At 35.1% G+C, this 24,871-nt stretch overlaps 1 protein-coding gene across 1 annotated transcript; it reads left to right on the forward strand.

Annotated features, from left to right (window-relative positions):
• The first annotated feature begins 14,069 nt into the window (after nucleotides 1-14,069).
• On the forward strand, nucleotides 14,070-14,751 carry LOC127136628 (uncharacterized). Its single transcript, XM_051063165.1, has 2 exons — nucleotides 14,070-14,504; nucleotides 14,647-14,751. The coding sequence occupies exons 1-2, from the start codon at nucleotides 14,070-14,072 to the stop codon at nucleotides 14,749-14,751; spliced, it is 540 nt and encodes a 179-aa protein (XP_050919122.1).
• The last annotated feature ends 10,120 nt before the right edge of the window (nucleotides 14,752-24,871 follow it).

Here is a 24,871-nt window from a genome sequence, read left to right on the forward strand (position 1 = left end):
AAATTGATGAATAAACCATATCAAATATATGATTAAATAAGTGGAATCGCATGTTAATTGATGGATAATTAATGTTTGGATGTTAGATGTTATTTCCCTTGATGTTGCTGTGTGATTTTGGGTAAGGAAATGTAAAATCGGAGTTCTGTTTTGAACTATAATGGCAAAAATGTAGTTTCTGCCTTCTAGTTCAGTGTGACGGGAATCACTCTATCTACGCCTTAGTCGTCATCGCTTTGGATGCCCTGACGGCGTCAGCTACCTGACGGGTAGACCGCCAGGGTCCCCAGACAAGGTTGGTTGGGACGGTTGTCATTGGGACAACGTGTGGGGTGACATCTAGGGTGACGAGCGTCACCTTGGTGATGGGTAACCCGTCATGTTGTCAGAACGAGTGACATTCACTCAATTGCATGGAATTGACTTATCGATCCAATTTTTAATATTGTGTGGTATTTTGGCTGCTATTTGGCCACTATTTGGAAGTGTATTATGTTGTTCTGATTTTGTTATTGAATTAATTCCCTTATGTTGTATGGAGAATGTTGTTGTGCATATTGGTGATAATTGTATAATAATTATTTTTTGTGAGATTGCATGTTATGGTGAATCATGCATGATGGTGTACGAACTTCGGTCCAATTTTGATGTTGAAATTCTGGTATCAGATATGAGATGTCGAAGGTAATGTCACGACACTAATATCTGAACAATACAAACAAGATAAAGATAAAGAACAGTAATGCAAGAGACACAAGCAATTGTTAACCCAGTTCGGTGCAAACTCACCTACGTTTGGGGGCTACCAAGCCAGGAAGGAAATCCACTAAAATATAATCAGTTCAAAGACTCTCAGTAAATAACACAAGTTACAGTCTTTTTCACCTAATCTCTACCCGTGTGACTTCTACCTAAGAACTCTTAGATATGGATCTCACTCACTCCCCCTCAATCACACCAGTGATATTAAACAAGAATTACACTGAAAAAAGACACTCTTCAAAGACACACACTTGATCTTACTTAACAACTTCAATCAAGTAGACACACACTCATGCTTAAAAGCTCTGAGTGACAAATTACAACTCAAAAATCAGACCAATTCAATCATCTATGGATGAATTGAATGGCTTACCATCCACACGACCACACGAGACTAAAACCCTTATTCTCTCTCAATATTTTGCTCCTTATTTCTTGTGTATCAAATCAGGTTTTCCATGTCCTTTTTATAGAAGCATTTGGCTGGGCTTGGACATCATAAAACCCTAAAACTATTTTCCATTCATATCTTCTCATGATAGTTGATAGCGTGTTCAATCAACTCATCAATCAGACACAGATTGCCATTAAAAACGCAATCACATAATACATAACATTCAGACTGAATGTTCTGTATACAAATGTCATGACATCGGGTCTGACATCCTGAAAAAAATCCTGCATAATTATATTTTAAACATCCAGCAGGTACAAGATATCTTATGTTAAGACATCACATGTGACACCTTGTGAACACTCTTAGGTTTACCAAAATTGCTGCCAACACTTAGAACCAACAGATGTGCTCTGGTCTGATGGTATGGATTCAGGAGCGAGTAGCTAATTCCAATGAGGAATTAGTGAAGCGTTTCTTATGGTGATATCAATGAATTTTGGTGTGCTCTGGTCCGATGGTGTGGATTTAGAAGCGAGTAGCCGGTTCCATATGGGAATTAGTGAAGCGTTACCTATGGTGATGATAACGATTTGGTGTTTTCTGGTCCTATGGTGGGGATTCAGGAGCAAGATGAATATGTGTTGTCCATAATGACATTGTATGCATTGTTGAGTCATGATGTTTAGTACATTTGCAGTCATTATCTGTATATGAATTGAATGATTATGTTGATATTGGTGATTGAGAATACCTTGGTAATGTATGCGAGTGAATTATGTTGAATAATTATTGATGTTTGTTTAGGCTACCCTTGCATACTTTTGCACCATTATATATTATGAGCGTATTCTCACCCCTTTATTGTTTGTGTGGTTTTGTGCTCCTTATTGGGGTACAAACGACCAGGTAGATGAGTAGCTTCTTAGAGACTGAAGGATGGTGTAGAGTTTGTTCTTCTTTTATCTGTTTTATGCAATTATTTAGTATTTCATTTCTATGATATGTAACACTAGGCGGGCGAACAATTTGTTTTATCATTTGTTATTACTTTGTGATAATATTTACGTTGAAGGCTTTTAGCCATAACCTTGTTTAATGTTATGAAACTTATTTGGTTGTTGAGTTACTTCAATTGATTTATTTCCGACGTGACGAGCCTATGTTAAGGCGAGCATGTGACGAATGATGTTTAAATTATTACATTTTTATATAACTCGTGTTACGGAGCAAGTATTTGTTGTGTTTGAATGACACCCTATGTGTGTAAATGTTTTATCTTCGCTTTTTTTTTTTTGCATTTTAGGGTTTAGAGTGTCACATAGTGGTATAATATCAGGTTGTTCCATCCGTCCAGGTTTTTGACATGTTAATTGTTCCCTAATATGCGACATGTGTGTGTACAATATTGATGTATTGTTTCTTCTAGTGTGTGTTATATGGTGTGCAGAGTAATGGCTGGAAGAAACAATCGCACAATTGCTGGTGCTTTAGAGTCAAGGGCTCAGGAGCTGCAGGGGCAGCAGAATCATCTAGGTGCTGATGATGAGTTCTAGGGGTTGGACAAGTTTCAGAGAAACAAGCCACCAACTTTCAAGGGCAGTTATGATCTGCATGGTGCACATGCATGGCTCTGGGAGATTGGGAATATTTTTCGAGTAATGGCATACACGGAAGTTCAGAAGGTGAAGTTCAGCCCTCACATGTTGTTTAAAGAGGACGAAGACTAGTGGGATAATGCGTGCGGGAGATTGGAAATTGTTGGTACTGAGATTACTTGGGCTGTGTTCCGAGGTCATTTTCTGGAGAAGTACTTTTCTGAGGATGTGCGAAGTAATAAGGAGACCGAGTTCCTTAAAATCAAGCAGGGGAATATGATTTTTGTTGAATACGTTGCTAGGTTTGAAGAGCTGGTAAAGTTTCGTCCTCACTATAATGGTGCGACTGCTAAGGGCTCGAAGTGCATCAAGTTTAAGAGTGAACTGCATTTGGAGATCAAGAAGGAAATTGGGTACAAAGAGATTTCCCAATTCCCTATGCTGGGGAATAAGTGTAGGATATATGATGAGGACAACATGGCTCATTCTGCTCACTAGAAGAGTATTAGTGAGAGGTAAAGGAAGAATGAGTATCGTGGGAAACCATATAGTGCTCTAGCTGACGAGGGTGTTAGACGGTGTGGCTAGTGATCGAGAGGGGGGGGGGGGGGTGAATAGATCACCTCTTTAAAATTTAACGGATTTAAAGTTTTATCAGAGTTTTTAAAGTTGGCGGAAAAAATTAGTCCCGAATCGACTTCCGTCTATTCTGAACCGCTACTAGAAAACCGGACACACGAGTTTAATGCTGGATTTGAATAAGAATGACAGAAACAATCCACACCAAAATTCTAGCTAATTGAATGCACTTATCATTAAAGTCTATTTCCAATGAGTAAAACTTAGCTAACAATTTTGTCAAACAGTTGGTGTGAGTGTGATCAATGGTGAACAGCAGTAGAGGTTAATTAAAAAGGTTTTCTTGCCACTGCTGTCTTGCAAAAGGAACAATCACAACACACTAACTGAAATTGCTAAAACTGTTTTAAACGTAAAGAGGAGTAAGGTAAGAATACGATACGTAGAGATTTGGTAAGGAAGTTCCCCACGTCGTCCTCGCGTGTGGGTACGTCTCCCTCTCAATTTCAAATGAAATTGAGAACTTTGATTATCAATTATTGCCGAATTCGTTGATACAAGGTTTTGATACAAAGACAGAATTCTAAATTCCAAGAACTTCTTCTTGTATGAACCTTCACTTGATCTGAGCACGATCAAGAATTTCCTGCACGAAACTGCAAACAATTCACCGGTTCCACGACCTGCTTGCGAAATCCCCCGATCTCCAAACGCAACGCTGCGGCTGAATCTGTTCTGCAAACGTGACTCACAAACCCTTAAGAACACTCCAGTTCTTGAAGGATAAACCAGTAGGTTTTTCCTCGAAACCCCCTTCAATCTTCAACTCAGCTAGATCCTCGATCGTTCCACTGCAAACCACAGCTAGATCCTTGATCGTACCACTGAACGTTATCTCGATAATCCTTTAATCCAAAGAACAAGAATGGTTATGTGTTGATGTTCTTGAAGAAAAGTGATTGAGAAGATGAAGAAGATGAAATCTCTTTCAGGTTTCTATGTGCTCTCCAACAATTGCTACAACACTGCTTTTGATCTGTGTTCAATTGTTTTCCCTCAAAGAATTCGTCTTTTCCCTGCTGTCATAACATGTCTTATATATGCAGCAACAACAGAAACTGTTAGAAAGCAAAACAACTTTATGCATTGATACATGAGAGTATGCATCGATGCATACTGTAAGATAAGTGAATTTTTGGTGAAATGGATTAATCATGTATGCATCGATGCATACTGAACAAAAAGAGTTTTGTGATATACCACATGCTGTATGTATCGATGCACAGGCTTATGTGTTGATGCATACTGACACAAAAAGTATTTTATGTGTTATTTTAAGAGATGTGTCAATGTAGGCCTTTATGTACAGTTATGCAATAATAGGATGGGATAAGATCACAATAAAAACACAAATGTATCATGTAGTGTAATGCACAGCTAACATTTGGATGATGATCACACAATTTGCTATCATTCAAAATTAATTCAAAGTGAAGAATTTTCTCACAAACTCCCCCTATTTGATGATGGCAAATTCATGGAAAGATGTGTGATACTCCCCCTGAGTTTGTGCATATCTGCATTTTCTCCCCCTTTGTCAACATCAAAAAGAGGAAGATACAGGTTTATTAAGGTAGCATGTTGTAGCAGGGCATGGCAAAAATATTGATAAAAATACTATCATTCACAAAGTGAAGAATCATTCACAGAGAATGACGAATAAGGGCAATAACCATAGAGATAAACAGAAAGTGAAAAGCATTTAAGTAGTCAAACGAGTTTAAGAATTACATAAGCTAAACCATATATTGTGCAACAAAATTAAAAACTTGAGCAAAATGAGATGAAATGCAGTGGTATGAAATGATGGTGGGTTAATTTGGATTGTTGCCACCACAGGACTCTTCATCATCTCTGGTAGGATCTCTGTAGCTTGGTGGAGGTGGAGGAGGAGGCATTGTGTCTGGATTTTGGCCCATGAAGGAGTATTGCCTAAATCGGTTCTGAACTTCAATGCTTCTAAAGCTGTCCATGATACCAGGATTTTCACGGCAGTCGTCCATAAAGCCAGACATTTCGTTGTAGAAAACTTGATGCCATTTAACCAAGTCTTGGTGCCAAGCGTGTTGATTCTGATACATCCGTGTATGCTCATCATGCCAGTCACGATGCTCCTTGTGCCACTCAGATTGTTGTACATTCCAATACCGTGCTTCTTCATGGCGTTCTTTGTTAGCAATTTCCATCTGTTGAAGCATATGAGTGATGTCCGCAGTAGGTATTGAGGATGAAGTACCACCTGAGAATGGAGGGGCTGTAGGTTCAGGTACGTAGTTGGTGGGAGACCACCTTCGTGGCACCCAATCTCCCCAACCAGCATTGGCCTCAGCTTGAGGCACATCTGTTTCAGGCGCATCCTGCATTTCTTCATCAGGCTGTTCTTCAGCAACATGGATTCGTTCCGAAGGCACGTCAAAGTTGTAGATTCTGGTTTTGGATTTTCTTTCAAAGAAGTAGAAACATTTGCGGTCCTTGTCCCACCGATATCCCATATGCGATAGAGTGGAAGAGTCAAACTCTTGAGCAGCAGATGGAGATAGGAGAGGAACAATAGGAATTGCAACTTTCCAAAACTTAAGAATTTTCATAATTTGAGAAGCATACCCTAGAGCCACATTCTTGGAGCTGTCTCTCACAAAAAATAGACGTTTTACAAAGTAGTTGGCCTAATTTAAGAGAACCTTATTTTGCAGAATGTAGAGAAGATGTATGCTAGGCCTATCCAACCGAGAATGGCCACTGTTTGTTGGACGCAGAATATGTGTGATAATCCAGTGAAGAATACGCGGAGTTTGCTTTATCATACCTGACGTGACGTGTTCATCTTCACTGAGCGGTCTGTCTATCTTTAAGATAGATAGAGTAAAGTCCTTCATGTCAAACTCAATATCGAAATTCAGGTCATGCCAGGACTTGAAATGCATCGACGGAGGCGGAATTTGAAATACCGTTTCCCAATCAGAGGCTTCAAAGGTATATGTTCTGATACCGATAGAACACCGGAACATGTAGCCTCTACCAGTTTGTAAACCAGCATAAAAGGCCCGGATGAAATCCTCATGATAGTCATCCTTTGTAGATAGAAAGGACCCAAGCCTTTGTGCATGCAGGAGTTCAACCACATCAGTTAGATGCAGATGAATAGCGTCTGTTTTATCAAAGACATGCGGTTTCATTACCAACCTTGTCTTGAAGGATTCCTCAAATTCAGCAGCAATGGCAGGATGAAGTATGTCTAAGGCCTTTGGAGGAACATCTGGTGGTTGCTGAGAAGTACCGGCTGTTTCCTTTCCTTTTCCTTTTCCTTTTGTTCTGACTGGAATAGTGTGTGGAGGCATGGTGATGTGAGATTTAGGGTTTTAGAGAAAGTGAGGATGAGGAAGATTAGGGTTAGCCACTGGTTTTGGGGTTTTTGAGGACAGATGATATGAAGTCTTGAGATAGGAAGTGATAGGATTGGCTGATGTGTCGATGCATGAGAGAGAAAGAAATGTATTTAATGCAAATAGCATCAGTATGTGTCGATGCAAATGGTTATGCATCGATGCCTATTATTCACATTTGGCTTGTGTATCGATACATGCGATGGATGCATCGATGCATCCTGAACCAGTTTTAAAAAAAATGAATTCCAGAATGTGTGGATCGATGCATACTTCTTTTGTGTTGATGCATACTGATGCTGAACCAGCTTTTAGTGAATTTTGATGCAGTATGGATATGCATTATGCACTATGTCATGATGGTTATGCCCAAGAAAGATTCAGAAGTCAGATTGTTAATGTGCACACAATATAGGCAAGGAATATGTGCAATCAAATTTATATCAACTAGAGTAAGAACATTTGTTCTAACATACACAATCACTTAGCAATAAGAGAATTGTAGAAAGGATTGATATTACCTCTGTTGGCGTAATCTTGTGATGGATAATTGACATCTAAAACAAGTCTTATCAACTATGATGAGGCATAATATAATTAAGAGGCAACATGCTTAAGACATCAAATGAGAAAGATCTAAGATCCCTAATTCACGACGAATGTTGAAGAAAGGTTTCGTTGCCAAAGGTTTAGTGAAAATATCAGCAAGCTGATTTTTGGAGTCAACGTGCTCAAATACAACGTCTTCTTTTTCAACATGGTCGCGAAGAAAGTGATGTCTAATCTCTATGTGTTTAGTGCGTGAGTGTAAAACAGGGTTTTTAGTAAGGTTTATGGCACTAGTGTTGTCACATTTTATAGGAATACATTTGAGTTGAATGTTGAAGTCTTGTAGTTGCTGCTTCAGCCATAAAATCTGAGCGCAACAACTACTGGCTGCAACGTATTCTGCCTCTGCAGTTGACAAAGCCACAGAAACTTGCTTTTTGCTATGCCAACTTACCAAGGAATTTGAAAACAGGTGACATGTACCACTTGTGCTTTTCCTATCTGATTTGCAGCCAGCAAAATCAGAATCGGAGTACCCTACTAAACTACAATCACTTCCTTTGGAATACCAAAGCCCATATTTAGGTGTTCCGTGAAGATATCTAAATATGCGCTTCACCGCTTTTAGGTGTGATTCCTTAGGATTTGATTGATAGCGTGCACACATACAAACACTAAACATGATGTCAGGTCTAGAAGCAGAAAGATACAAGAGAGATCCAATCATACCTCTGAACTTTTTGACATCTACACACTTACCATGCTCATCCTTATCTAGATTTTCGTTAGTAGGCATTGGGGTGTCAATTGATTTTGAGTCATTCATTCCAAAGCGCTTGAGTAGTTCTCTGCAGTATTTTGTTTGACATACTGCTGTACCCTCATCAAGTTGCTTTATTTGCAGTCCTAGGAAGTAGTTCAGCTCCCCCATTAGACTCATCTCAAATTCACCCTGCATAACCTTAGAAAATTCTTCGACCAAGTGTATGTTAGTTGAACCAAATATTATATCGTCGACATAAACTTGAACTAAAAGAATGTGCTTCCCTTTGTGTTTAATAAAGAGAGTATTGTCCACTTTACCTCTTGAATATCCATGATCAATTAGGAATTTGCTAAGCCTTTCATACCAAACCCGAGGGGCTTGTTTAAGACCATACAAAGCTCGTTTTAATTTGTAAACATGATTTGGATTTTCAGCATTTTCAAAACCAGGAGGTTGTGAAACATATACTTCTTCATTTATGACACCATTAAGAAAAGCACTCTTTACGTCCATTTGGTAAAGCTTAAAATCCTTAGAACACGCATAGGCAAGCAAAAGACGTATAGCTTCAAGGCGAGCAACTGGAGCATAAGTTTCCTCATAGTCTATGCCCTCCTCTTGGTTATACCCTTGTGCTACTAAACGTGCCTTGTTCCTAGTAATCACTCCGTTTTCATCAAGCTTATTTCTAAAAACCCACTTAGTGCCTATGATATGATGATCTCGCGGACGAGGGACAAGTTCCCAAACGTCATTTCTTTTAAATTGATTAAGCTCTTCTTGCATGGCCATTAGCCAAAATTCATCAATCAAGGCCTCTTTGGCATTTTTAGGTTCTACTTGTGAAACAAACGCGAAGTGAGAACAAAAATTACTTATCTTAGACCGGGTCATTACTCCCTTTGAAATGTCTCCCAAGATGTTGTCAATGGGATGGTCTTTTGAGGATTTCCAAGCTGTTGGAAGATCCTTCACTTCAGCTGTCTTTTCTTCCTCATTTTCTTCGTGACTAGTATCTTCCTCCTTCTCATGGGCAGCTGTTTTGGACTGATCAGTTTCCTCAACAGCTTCCTTGAGTATGTCTTCTGTAGATACACCTGCGTCGTCAAAAGAAATACCTTTTCCGACATTTTTCGGATAAGACTCATCAAAAAAAACATGAACAGATTCTTCAACAGTAAGTAAACGCTTATTATACACTCTATATGCTTTAATTGACAGTGAGTAACCAAGAAAGATACCTTCATCCGCTTTTGCATCAAACTTCCCAATATTTTCCTTGCCGTTATTCAAAACAAAACATTTACAACCGAATACGTGAAGATGTGACAAGTTTGGTTTTCTTCCTTTCAAAAGTTCATAAGGAGTTTTATTTAAAATAGGGCGAATTAAGATTCTGTTTAAAACATAACAGGCTGTGCTTACAGCATCAGCCCAAAAGTATTTTGGTAATCCGCCCTCATTAAGCATTGTTCTTGCCAACTCCTCTAAAACACGATTTTTACGCTCCACAACGCCATTTTGTTGTGGAGTTCGAGGAGCTGAAAAATTATGCTCAATGCCATACTTGTCACAGAACTTCTCAAAGTGATAATTTTGAAACTCACCACCATGATCGCTACGAATTGTAACTATTTTGGAATTCATTTTGTTTTGGGACAGATTTGCAAAGTTTTTAAAAGTAGAAAAAGTTTCATCTTTGCTATGAAGGAATATAGTCCAAGTAAATCTAGAGTAGTCATCAACTATTACAAAGCCATAGTAATTTCCACCTAGGCTCTTTGTCCTAGAAGGTCCAAAGAGATCCATATGGAGAAGCTCAAGGGGTCGTGAAGTTGAAATTACGTTTTTAGATTTAAAAGAGACCCTCGTTTGCTTTCCCATTTGGCACGCATCACATAGGTGGTCTTTTGAAAATTTTATTTTTGGTAGACCGACTACTAGATCCTTAGATACAACCTTATTAAGCAAATCGAAATTAACATGCGTTAAACGTCTATGCCAAAGCCAAGAATCATCATTCAAGGTGACTAGACATTTAGTACTTGTTAAAGGTACATCAAACAGGTCAAGCATATAGATATTGTTTACTCTTACACCCTTAAACACAATGTTCTGTTCAGCATGTTCAATTATGCAGCAAGTTTTTGTGAACGAGACTTTATAGCCCATGTCGCATAGTTGACTTATGCTTAACAAATTGTGTTTAAGTCCCTCTACTAGATGGACATTTGAAATAGTAGTGGTGGAGGGATTACCTACACTACCTTTGCCGAGTATGGCTCCTTTGTTATTGTCTCCATAAGTAACATATCCCTTCTTCTTTGCCTTGAAGTCTATGAAAAGTGATATGTCACCGGTCATGTGCCTCGAGCAGCCGCTGTCAAGAAACCACCTTCTATCTGCGGAGGCAAGGCACTCATCCTACAATATCAAAAGAGAGAAGTTGGTACCCAATTTTCATTGGGTCCAAGTGGGTAAGTGCTAACATGGTTGCCTTTTGGCTTCCATTGATAAATGCCTTTAGGGACAAGAAATCTCCTAAACTTGCATTTCTCAATGGTATGGCCAGCATGACAACAATAATGACATAAACCATGATGATGTGTTTGTTGTTTCTTGTTCATTGAATCCTTTAGAATAAAAGAGTATTTTGCATATGGAGGATTTAATGACTTCTTAAACAACCTAGAGTCAACGGCATAAGTAACTTTAGGTTGTAGCGCCTTCTTTAATTTGACCTTAAGAGTGTTTACCTCTTTTTGCCAAATATAACAAGCGTCACAATACCTAACTCTACTACATCCATCAATGTCAATAGTTTTTGAATTTTCTGCAATACTAGCTTTCAACGCTTCTAAATCAATTTCAGCTTTGTTTACTTTACCTTCCAAAGATGAGAAAATATGTTTGTCGGAAGATAGTCTTTTAAAAGCATCTACAGCTTCGTTATGCAGTTTTTCAAAAGCTATTTTTAGTTCCGAAAAAGACATAGAGGAGAAATTATTGTAATAGGCTTGTTTTACCTTTTTGTCATTGTTTTTCTTCTTGTGGTAGGACAAATTTTTTGTGTGAGCCATAAGGCACAGATTTGCAGCTTCATCACCATCACTTGAGCTTTGTGTGCTTGATGAATCACTATCACTTTTCCATGCAATGTACGCTCTTCTTTGTTTGTTGTACCCTTTTGGTGAATCTTTTCTTTGATCCTTATACTTCATAGGGCAGTCCGTTTTATAATGTCCAGATTTTCCACAATTAAAACAGGATCCTCTTCCTCTACTCTTCTTGTTCTCTTCTTGTTTCGAATTTATAGATTGTCTTCGAAATTTCATGAGATTTTTGTCGGAATGCTTGACTCCATTCTTTCGAATGAATCTATTATATCTCCTTACAAACAGTCCCATTTCCTCATCATCCGAGTCTTTGTCACTACTTGAATCATTGTCGCTTTGCTCTTTTCGTGAGGACTTAGAGCTAGAGGCCACAAGAGCTATTGGCTTCTTCTCTCCCTCTTTGTCTCTTTTCTTCTCCTTTTCCTTCTTACTTTTATTCTCATATTTTTCAAGACTTTCCAATGCTTGCTGATGTTCTTCCAGCTTTCCAAACAGAGTTGTAATCGTAAGTCTTGTAAGATCGTTGGCTTCCTTAATTGCTGTTACTTTAGGTTGCCACTCCCTGCTAAGACACCTGAGAATTTTATTAGTAGCAATTTCATTGGAAATAGGTTTTCCAAGCGCATTCAATCGGTTAGTTAGATGAGTGAATCTCTTTTGCATGTCGGAGATAGATTCTCCTTGTTTCATGCGAAAGAGCTCAAATTCTTGATTGAGTGTGTTAATGCGGGACTGTTTTACTTCAGTAGTACCCTCATGGGCAACTTCTAAAGCATCCCACACTTCTTTAGCTGTCGTGCAATGAGATACTCGATAATACTCATCAACACCAAGTGCTGAAATTAGCATGTTTCGAGCTTTCCAATCACACGACCACTTTTTCTCATCTTTCTCATTCCAATCATCTTCTGGTTTAGGTACTATGGCGCCAGCCGCATTTGTCATAGTAATTTGAAATGGACCATTTTCAATGGCAGCCCATACTAACCTATCCACAGAATTTATATGAACTCGCATGCAGTCTTTCCAGTAGCTGTAATTTTCACCGTTGAAAATAGGCGCTCTATTATACGCCCCCTTTGGTTCAGAATCCATACAGTTACAGGCAGCCACAGAGCACCAGCGAACCGACGCTCTGATACCACTTGTTAGACGGTGTGGCTAGTGATCGAGAGGGGGGGTGAATAGATCACCTCTTTAAAATTTAACGGATTTAAAGTTTTATCAGAGTTTTTAAAGTTGGCGGAAAAAATTAGTCCCGAATCGACTTCCGTCTATTCTGAACCGCTACTAGAAAACCGGACACACGAGTTTAATGCTGGATTTGAATAAGAATGACAGAAACAATCCACACCAAAATTCTAGCTAATTGAATGCACTTATCATTAAAGTCTATTTCCAATGAGTAAAACTTAGCTAACAATTTTGTCAAACAGTTGGTGTGAGTGTGATCAATGGTGAACAGCAGTAGAGGTTAATTAAAAAGGTTTTCTTGCCACTGCTGTCTTGCAAAAGGAACAATCACAACACACTAACTGAAATTGCTAAAACTGTTTTAAACGTAAAGAGGAGTAAGGTAAGAATACGATACGCAGAGATTTGGTAAGGAAGTTCCCCACGTCGTCCTTGCGTGTGGGTACGTCTCCCTCTCAATTTCAAATGAAATTGAGAACTTTGATTATCAATTATTGCCGAATTCGTTGATACAAGGTTTTGATACAAAGACAGAATTCTAAATTCCAAGAACTTCTTCTTGTATGAACCTTCACTTGATCTGAGCACGATCAAGAATTTCCTGCACGAAACTGCAAACAATTCACCGGTTCCACGACCTGCTTGCGAAATCCCCCGATCTCCAAACGCAACGCTACGGCTGAATCTGTTCTGCAAACGTCACTCACAAACCCTCAAGAACACTCCAGTTCTTGAAGGATAAACCAGTAGGTTTTTCCTCGAAACCCCCTTCAATCTTCAACTCAGCTAGATCCTCGATCGTTCCACTGCAAACCACAGCTAGATCCTTGATCGTACCACTGAACGTTATCTCGATAATCCTTTAATCCAAAGAACAAGAATGGTTATGTGTTGATGTTCTTGAAGAAAAGTGATTGAGAAGATGAAGAAGATGAAGTCTCTTTCAGGTTTCTATGTGCTCTCCAACAATTGCTACAACACTGCTTTTGATCTGTGTTCAATTGTTTTCCCTCAAAGAATTCGTCTTTTCCCTGCTGTCATAACATGTCTTATATATGCAGCAACAACAGAAACTGTTAGAAAGCAAAACAGCTTTATGCATTGATACATGAGAGTATGCATCGATGCATACTGTAAGATAAGTGAATTTTTGGTGAAATGGATTAATCATGTATCGATGCATAATTCGTATGTATTGATGCATGTGATTTTTTTCACTAGCATGTATCGATGCCTAATGCGTATGCATTGATACACAGTCTGTTTCAATTGGTCATGTATCGATGCAGGGATCGTATGGATCGATCCGTAGAGCCTTTTGCCTTTCATGTGTTGATGCATGACTCGTATGCATCGATGCATACTGAACAAAAAGAGTTTTGTGATATACCACATGCTGTATGTATCGATGCATAGGCTTATGTGTTGATGCATACTGACACAAAAAGTATTTTATGTGTTATTTTAAGAGATGTGTCAATGTAGGCCTTTATGTACAGTTATGCAATAATAGGATGGGATAAGATCACAATAAAAACACAAATGTATCATGTAGTGTAATGCACAGCTAACATTTGGATGATGATCACACAATTTGCTATCATTCAAAATTAATTCAAAGTGAAGAATTTTCTCACAGAGGGGAAACAAAGGACTTTAGATGTGGAAATGCCAAGTGGGGGAGACACTCTCTCTTATGTCAAGTGTTTCAAATGTGGAAAGTTTGGACACCGTGATAATGAATGCAAGAATAATATTCTGAGGTGTTTCAAGTGTGGGAAGACAGGTCACTGTGTTGAAAATTGCAAGAGTGTTGGGCCGACTTGTTATAACTGCGGCGAACAGGGTCACATCAGTATAAATTATCAAAACCCAAAGAAGACATATTCTAGGGGAAATGTCTTTGCCTTGTCAGGGTCAGAGACTACCAGTTCAAACAATTTGATTCGAGGTACATGTTTTATTAATAATATTCCATTGGTTGCTATTATTGCCACGAGTGCAACACATTCTTTTATTTCGCTTGATTGTGCTGAGAGGTTGGGTTTGAAATTGTCTTCTATGATTCGGAGTATGATTGTTGATACCCCATCTCTAGGTCTGGTAACCACTTCTTGGGTTTGTTTGAAGAATCCTTGTTGTCGATTGAGGCATATTGTTGCGAGACCACTACTAAAGAATCCTTACCATGGGAACTCCAAGCAACACTTTATGTATGAAGAACACGATTAATGCTATATTATAGAATATGAAAGCTAATGACAAAGAAGAAGAGAGAAAATGTATGCTAGGGTTTTACTATGAGAGAAACGACGATACTGTCAAGAAACGAGAGCTAATTCGCTTATAGTGCAATATTTTTTCCCTACAGGATCATTGAAGGATCTTTGTCGCCCTACATGGTAATTATATGTTGGACCTTCATTGAAGGATACTTTTCTCCATATAGGGTAATTATCCATTGGACCTTTATTGAATGATCCTTGTTGTCATACAAAAAGATTATACGTTGGACCTTCATTGAAGAATCCTTGTCGTCCATTGAGGCATATTTCCGCGAGACCACTACTAAAGAATCTTTACCATGGGAACTCCAAGCAACACTTTAGAGACTTGCCCCAAACAAATAATTCGTGCAGTCGAGGCAATATAAACCTCGAAACTAATGGACAAACTACGACGAAACACAAGTATCACAAAAGGAATCACCATGGAGTTTGAAAGGTTTTGTTAACAAATTCTAAAGGCATTGTTATAAAAGAGGTCGGCCAAGGGTGAAAATAACATTGTTAAAATTAAACCAATGACATCAAAGGATATACATTTAGGGCGTGATTGATCCCTCTTAAACTCGCCCAAGGTCACTTCTTGGACTCGACCCAACCTCACATGATAGACTAGCTTCATGCTTTGCTTAAAGGACCCCTAGAATCTTCAAGATTCCAGTACCTTTGAGCTAAATCAATTCACCTTTTTTAAGGTCTCATGCTTGAGGAACCGTGAACTGAGATAATTTAGTGGCCTCGAGAGGGAATAACCCATGAAAGAGCAGTAAGCTAAATATATTGTCATTGCACGAGCGCCCAAAACAGGGTAATAAGTCACCCGAAGTACCCATGAAAGTCGTCTGTTTGAGCTTGGGCCTCTCGAACAGGTTCCCTAACGCATTTGTTTAATGCACGTGGGTGGTGACGTGTTCAAGCACTAACTAAATTAAAGGATCAACCAATGAAAAAAAAAACTACATCTCCACGATTCAAGGAAGAATAAGTCTTTTATGTTCCACGTCTTTGAACATGGAGCTAGGAAAACCGCTCTTTAGCTCTCTAGCCCAGACTTAAGAAATTTTTTATATACACCCAATTTTACAATGGAATAGGAGATCACTAATTTTCTCAAAAAACACATAGAAAAGACCACTCATAATTCTTACGCGAACGACTCTCCGTAACTGTCACAATTAACGTAAACACCAAAATCATTATACCTTATTGTACTTTTCTTCTAATTTTATTTTAGTCAAATCAACCAACTTTAAAAAATGTTGAAAATGATTTCTTTAGGTGTAAGAGGTTAGTAATGCTTTTTTGACAGGCCAATTATATAATTGCAATGAATGCTTCGGTTGTAGTATAAGGAAAATGTTAACGAATGTCTTTGGGACCCTCTTTAAAAATCTTAAATAATATTTTTTTATAAAAATTTGGATAAACAATGCATTGAAAATTGAATTGTTTGACTTTTTAAAGAAATATTTCTTAATATAGAATTTTAAGAAATACCCTTAATTAAAAACCATCAACAAATAATATATTAAATCTTAGAGTCAACTTAGGGAAACTGAAAAACTGTTTTGTGTAATATATTGTTAAAAAATACAGTTAAATGGAATTTATGAAATTCTCTTAAATTTAAAACTGCATTAAAATATAATTAAAGAATAAGTTAGGAACATCAATACATAACATTAATATATTAAATACTAGGAATGTATATGAGTTGGATCAACCGACAAAACTCGTCAAACCCACCCAAAAAAATTCAAAAAAGTGGATTGGATCGGGTAATTGGATGAATATAGGTTTAAAAAATAAAAAAGCTCATTAAAAAAATTGGATTTACGATAAAACAAGATCAAAAAAAAAATCCCACTGATCCACTAATTAAACATTTATTATTACAATTTTAATGATTTTGATGAATATTCACTTAGTTATTGTCATTTTAGTCTCTTAACAATTACTCCCTCCGTTCATTTTTAAGTGTCATTTTTTGACTTTTTACACATACCAAGAAATCTAATCATTGTTGTTACTTTTCACACAATAATTCTTCTTTTACCTATAATACGCTTAATTATATATTATATTCATTTTACTTTTTCTCTCTCTGTAATAATAACCTAGGGGTAATTTTGACAAAAGAGCAATTAATACTACATTAAACTTAGCAAGTGACAATTAAAAAGAAACATATTTTTCTCAAAAAAGTGACACTTATAAAGGAACGGATGGAGTACTATTTTAGTGAAGCATGACATTAACTAATTTTGAATGTTTCACGCTTTAGTTATGTTGATGCTAATACAATTTTATTTCAGGTAGCTTTAGTTTGTTGGAAGTATTTTATGATAATTTTTTTTTATTAGTTGATGTTATCATTTATTATTAGTTGATGTTGAGTAATTTTTATGAAAAAAAATGATGACTTATCATTTAGTATTTAATATTAATAAAACACAAATTATTTAGTCAATCCACTACCCAATCCAATTCAAAAATAAATGAGTTTGTCCAAAACGATCCATTAATGTAATGCGTGATTATTTTACCTCACACAAACTGGAGAGTCCTATATAAATTGGATATTGAATTTGGTCAAACCCAACCTAAACGGCCCACGTACACTCCTATTAAATACACTTTTACTTTTCTTAATTTCTTTGAAAAATAATTACTTTTTTCTTCTTCTTTTAAAAAAAATACTTACTTTTTTTAAATATTTGCTTGTCTGATACCGTGATTATGATATAATAAGTGAAAGAGATAATAATTTAAAGTAAGATATATTAGAAATAATTTTTTGAAAAATAAAATAAAATAAATAAAATACTCCCTCTCAATAAAAAAAACTCGACCTACATCCTAAAGTAATGTTTTAAAAATCGGACCGATTATCAAATTGGTGATATTACATGATCACTAATTTATTAGTGGAATTATTGAGTCATTGATCCGCTGTCGCACACGGGTCAAAAACAAGTTTAAAAGTGTAGTAAAACGGAAGCGACACTCGAATGTCGTATCACAAAGACTCTTAAATGTTATAACCAAGTAAATAAAAAGAAGAGGGATTTTTTAAGGTTCAAAACTTAAATCGAAGATGATTAAAGGTAAAAACAAAATTTATAAATAAGCTAATCTATTGTATCGATTTCCGACTTATCATCGATTCTTATAATTTCAAGTCCCTAGAGGATTCAATCCAATTCGATTACAATACCCACTGACAAGCAAATTGGTATTATATGATGTATGTTCCTAATTTCTGAATTAAGCAAACGGATTTAAGCAGACGCGAATTAAGAAAACACGACTTAATCAAACACGATAACGAAAAAGCTATGCTAACATGATTATAATTAAGGATCATACAACCAATCAAATTTAATCAACTCTTTCCTATAAGAAACAATGGAATTAAGCAAGCAAAATTAATCGAATTGGACAAACGAGTTTATATGATGAATTGAAAAGAAATTGAAATTAATAAAACCCTCAAAGTGGAATTTGAATACAACAGATCAACTCTTTGGGAATTAGCCCTCCGTGAAATCTTCTAAGCAATATTGTATCATCAAAATTCAGAATAGAATTCATGTAGAAGTGAAAGACCTAATATAATACAAGGGAAATTCGGGCCCTTATGGGATCCGACCCGAAAATTACAAAAATCGGTTCAAACTAACTATTTCAATTAAGTCTGGAACTTCAACGAATTATTTGGTCATTCTTCACTCCGAATCTTCTTTTGACTTCAACATGAAACTTTTATCTTTTCTTCTTAGCTTTCCAACACATATAAGAACGCATTAATCCGACTTTTATAGCTCAAACTATGATCTACATAGTGACAAGGTATCAAATAATTGTTTATGCTGAAAATAAAGTACGAAAATAAAATAAAGCAAAAAATAAACTTAAATCTAAAAACATAATAAAATAGTAAAATAAGTAAAATAAACTAAGGAAATGGCTAAGTAAAATTATAGAATAATATGCATCAAAATGTATTGATCAAATTCCCCCACACTTGAACTTTTGCACTCCGAGCAAAATTATAATTTCAAAATAAAAGGGAAAAACAGAGCATGTACTTTCAAAAAATTTCAAGATACAAGGCACAAGCAGAATTCTAAGTCTAAGCTTCAAGAATATGGTGTTAGTGAGAAATTTTTTGTGACATTCAAAACAGATAGGAAAATAGATTGCCAAAGAGTACATCAAAAACAGTAAGATCCTCACAGGATAAAATTCACTCAACTCTCAAGTATTTAAGTTAACTATTTACACTCAATGCACAACATGAAAGTTCGTACTGCCATAAGCTTGAAAAGACTCTAATATCAACAATTGAAATACATGCACACAAAGATCAAAAAGACTTTTATTTGGTTAAAATTCAAAGAGACCAAAGAGACTTGAAAGAAACTGCGGGAGTTGAATTTACAAAAGATTTCATTCACTTCAACAACTCTATAGCAACTGTTTTCTCTTCTCCTTTCTTTTTTTATTCTTTTTATTTTTATTTTTCAGAAGGAATTTGTATTGATTGACATACTTCTATTTTTTTCATTCATTTTTTTTCTTTTTCTGCCAACTTCTGAAATATCACAAATATAATTATTCAACCTCACACAACTCCAAACAAGACTTTTCCAACCCTTTGAATAGGGTGATAACATTGTTTTTTACTTCTCGATTTATATTGAGTTTTAAACAAAAAAATAATAATAGGTTCAAGGGGGTTTCAAACAAGGGATGATATTATTTCAGGGTTGACTTTTTGGCTAACTGGCTAAAAAAACAAAAAACAAAATTGCCTTTATCATATCAGTATGCACAAGTAAACAACAACATCAACAAAAGTCAATTCAAGTTCTAGAGACTAACAGACATGAGTGAATCACACAAGAAAGAAAGAGATGGATTTTTGTATGTTATCCATATAAGGCTTAAAATCTCACAAGGTTAATTGATCTACCACAAATGATGTAGAATTTAGAGTTTAGTCCTACCTATCATACTAAAAATGCACAACAAATTTTTCACATCATACCACAAGACTTTAGTCAAGAGAACTAAGAAAAATACTCATAATTGTAACTGAAAAACCAAAGGAAAAGCATGCAACTTTTTTTTAAGAAAGCAAACAAAAACCAAAACAGAGAAAAACTGAAAACAAAACAAAGAAAATAAAACAAATAAATGGTTCCCTCCCCCATACTTAAAACATACATTGTCCTCAATGAAAGAGCATAAATATAAAATAAGAGTGAGAGAAAGGAAAGAACACACCCGAGGAGTCAAGGCGGATAAATGATTGCATAAGCAGCCTTTCCCAAAGAGAGCTCTTCTACAGTCTCTTCTTTCAAAGTCGGGTTCTCATGTAGTAGCTTTGGGGAGTGCCCATTGACCTTGGAATTTTGATTAGTGCATTTGCCTTGTATTCCAGAATCAAAGAAGTATCTTTGATAAGTAAAAGTGTTGAACGGGCACGTGAAAGTGATCTCCTTTTTCACAACATCAAGAATTAAAGGATTACAGGGTTGTCTCATTACTTTTGTTTCATCTTTAAGTGAGATCCTATGCATACATATGGGTGGGCTAAAATCACGAGTGTCAGCCCAGGTCCATCCAATTCCCTTCTTATGTTTCTGCTTAAGTTGAAGTTTTGAGGAATAATATGAATCCTCGGGAAGTGGTTTAGGCTTTAAAAAATGTGGTTGTTTAATGGATGGTATGTTTGGGACAACCGGAATGTCAAGAGCTTCAGCTACATAAACAACTTCATTTACACTGTCACCCTGCAAGGGAGCATCAATCTCAGCACAAACAACACAAAGGTTAGTGTTAGTACAATCATCACATGAATAAATATCATCAAAGCCAAGTAAAGTTGTAAAATCAGCTGAAAACAAATCAGAATAAGCTTCATCAATAATTACAGAAAGCAACTCTATTTGAAAAACATAATTCTCTTCCAAGGGATGTTTCATAGCATAAAAATATTGAATTTCGCACACGGGTCAAAAACGAGTTTAAAAGTGTAGTAAAACGGAAGCGACACTCGAATGTCGTATCACAAAGACTCTTGAATGTTATAACCAAATAAATGAAAAGAAGGGGGATTTTTTAAGGTTCAAAACTTAAATCGAAGATGATTAAAGGTAAAAGAAAAAATGATAAATAAGCTAATCTATTGTATCGATTTCTGACTTATCATCGATTCTTATAATTTCAATTCCCTAGAGGATTCAATCTCATTCGATTACAATACCCACTGACAAGCGCAAATTGGTATTATATGATGTATATTCCTAATTTCCGAATTAAGCAAACCGATTTAAGCAGACGCGAATTAAGCAAACGCGACTTAATCAAACATGATAACAAAAAAACTACGCTAACGTGATTATAGATAAGGATTATACAAATAATCAAATTTAATTAACTCTTTCCTATAAGAAACAATCGAATTAAGCAAACGAAAGTAATCGAATTAAGCAAACGAGTTTATAGGAAGAATTGAAAAGAAATTGAAATTAAACTGAAATTAATAAAAACCTCAAAGTGGAATTCGAATACAACAAATCAACTATTTGGGAATTAGCTCTCCATGAAATCTTCTAAGCAATATTGTATCATCAAAATTCAGAATAGGATTCATGTAGCAGTGAAAGACCTAATATAATAAAAGGGAAATTCGGGCCCTTATGGGATCCGACACGAAAATTACAAAAATTGGTCAAACTAACTATTTTAATTAAGTCTGAAACTTCAACGAATTATTTGGCCATTCTTCACTCTGAATCTGCTTTTGACTTCAACATGAAACTTTTACCTTTTCTTCTTAGCTTTCCAACGCATATTAGAACGTGTTAATCCGACTTTATAACTCAAGTTATGATCTGCATAGTGACAAAGTATCAAATAATTGTTTATGCTGAAAATAAAGTACGAAAATAAAATAAAATAAAAAATAAACTTAAATCTAAAAACATAATAAAATAGTAAAATAAGTAAAATAAACTAAGGAAATGCCTAAGTACAATTATAGAATAATATGCATCAAAATGCATTGATCAGTCACTGATCGAACCACATGCATTAACCAAATTAAATCAGATAACTCGGTTAAAAAAACATGTATTTATAACAAAACTATATATTTATTAAATCGGTTGAACTGGATGATTCAATCTCTAAAAAATATCACAAGACCTACACAATTTCAAAATTTAAAAATATTACAAATCTAACTAATATTTAAAAAATATTTAATTGCAAACGATAGAAAGTTGTTTCAAGTAAATTTTGAACAAATTCTACTTATATTTTAGTTGTTTTTTTTAAATCATCAGAACGACGTTGTTTTGTCAAAAGAAAAAGAAAGCATGTATTTAACCCATTGCTTTTTCAAAACCACAAATTCACTAGTTTTTATCGATTTTAACCGATTATAATCGATTTCTATTGATTCAATAGCATACCCGATTCAACAATTAGATCAAATCAATAATGTCTCTAATTTTCAATTCGACCGATTCAACTGATCGTTGAGTCCAAGTTTTAAAACAATATCATAAATGATGAAGTCTCTCCTCCTTCAAATTTAAACTAGTCGTTTTCAAACTAAATAGAAAATAATAATAATATGTTTCTTTGACGAGGTATTAAAAAAATTGTGCCGCCTGTGTATAACAACATTTGGTAACAGTTTAAAGTTTTAATTTAGATATTGACTTGTGCGATGTGTACTGATTAATTGTTTTAAGAAGATTATTCTCTTATTATAGAGAATGTTTTATTTTTAAATTAAGATAGTATTATATACATTCTCTAATCTGAGTGATTAGAATATATGTTAGTTGACTTTCATATGTGTAAGTTGTTAATTTAGGACAACTTTTTTAATGAAAAAAACTCTATCGAGTTTTTATTATTACAAAAATTGTTATTTTTAGATCTAATAAATGTTGATGTATTTAATAAGATAAATTGATTATTTAATATATTAAAAAATTAAGTTTTTATAATAAAAATTGAAAAAAATATCTGCAAATCTTATTTCAATCAAAAAAATCAATATTTAAGATGTTAGCATTCGAATTCGAAACTTAATATGTTGACTTTTTTATTATTATGTATCAACCAAAAAAGAAAACAAGAAAAAAAAGAAAATAGTATATATTATTCCATCATTATTATATCTTCTTTACTCTGTATATAATTTTAAAGATGATTATTTTAAAATAGAGATAGCTATTTAATATTTAATAGAAGGTTTAAATATTATTTTGATCCTTTTAAGGTAGTGAATTTTTGATTTTGATCCATATGTATTTCTTTAATCTGAGTTCGTATATCTCACTTTTACGTTGACGTCAGTCCTTGAGATTAGAATTATGTAAGAAAAAACATTGACTTGGATAATTGCGCACACGTAAAAATGATTTATATTTTTCTGTGTTAGTAAGTGGCTTATACAATTACTTTTTATTTTTATATAGACTAATTATTATTATTTAATTTTTTTTATGATAAATGATCAAAGTCAAAATTTTAAAAAAATGGTCCGAAGAGGGTTTGAATCATCATGAACCTTATATTTAGAGGAATTATTTTTATGAAAAGGGAAAATAAAGAATGTAAGTCTGAAATCAGTCTAAGAGGGGGGGTGAATTAGACACCTTGAAATTTTCTTGTTGTAAGGATTATTTTTCTGCTTTATAATGGTGTTTAGGAAAGTGGTAAAGTGCAGAAAAATAATGACACGGAGATTTATCCTGGTTCCCTTCACAATCCGAAGGTACATCCAGTCCCCTTTCCAACAAGAAAGAGATTTCCACTATTTGTTTGGACTTGTACAATGACCAACAAAGACCAAAAAGAACAAATTCTTGGATTTCCAACAAAGTCCACTTATGAGAATAATCCTCTCAAAGTGACTCTCTTGTTTCTAAACAACAAGGAAACCTTCTTAGTGATAAGAGAACAAGTAAGGATAAAACACTCACTATCTTAATTCCACTAATGCTGGAAAAATTAAGATGTGAAGAACAACAAGTGTATAATTTAAATGGAAGTTTGAATAATCTTGAAATATCTGCACATCAATCAAAGGATTGATCTTCTCCTTTTGGAATAATCAATCTTACAATGTTTATAGAAGTGTTCAAATGATGCATATGAATTTTAGACACTTATCTTTGAAAATAGTAAACAAAGAAAGATTGTGAAAAATAATTTTTAAGGAGGTGATTTGCAATCTGAAATTTTTTAGTTTAAATATCCTTCTATGAACCTCTTTAAACAGGTGCAAACAACCAATGGATGTCATGGTTCATAGAGAAGAAGCATGAATTGAAAATATGAAAAGTTGCAATTTTTCTACAAAAATTCCCAGTAGTAACCGGTTACCCAAATTGTGTTAACCGGTTACATTAATTGTAACGTTAAGAAAACTTCAGATTTTAAACTGTGCAACCGGTTACCATGAAAGTGTTAACCGGTTACATGCTAACAAAATCTGCCCAGAAATTGAATTTTGTTTCGGGTTAACCGGTTACCCCAAAAGTGTTAACCGGTTACCACTATTGAAAAAGGAAAAATTGAGAACTTTTAAAAGCTGTAACCATTTTGAAATAAATTCTAAGTGTCCATATCATATTATGCATGCAACAATCAATTGAACACTTTATATATAAATATTAACTAAGATTAAATTCCAATACCTTTGTGATCAATTTCTCGAGTGACTTTGAGCTATGTATGATTGAAACTTTGTGTGAATTTGCTCTATTGAAGTCTTGATCCATTTTTTGATGATTGACCCTGTACGTGCATCGCTGTCTTCATCAAAATACTCGAGAAGCCATGTCTTCACATTCTCCCCCTTTTTGATGATGACAACCCGATTCAAAAGGCGATTCTTGAAAGAGTCATCGGACTTGATGTTCTAACACGTTTGCTCCTCCTATGATAATGCTCCCCCTAAATTCTTGATTTATTTGGAGACTTTGAAATTTTGAGTTCCTGCAAGTTTGTTAGATACATACAATATATGCTAGAGAATCTCTTCCCCCCCTTTGTCATTATCGAAAAGGATGAGACAAGACATATTAACAGTTTGGAGATCATGCATATAAAAAGCATACAAAACATAATATATAATTAAGAGCCATAATA

Source organism: Lathyrus oleraceus, chromosome 4, assembly GCF_024323335.1.
Source record: "Lathyrus oleraceus cultivar Zhongwan6 chromosome 4, CAAS_Psat_ZW6_1.0, whole genome shotgun sequence".
Lineage (NCBI taxonomy): Eukaryota > Viridiplantae > Streptophyta > Magnoliopsida > Fabales > Fabaceae > Lathyrus > Lathyrus oleraceus.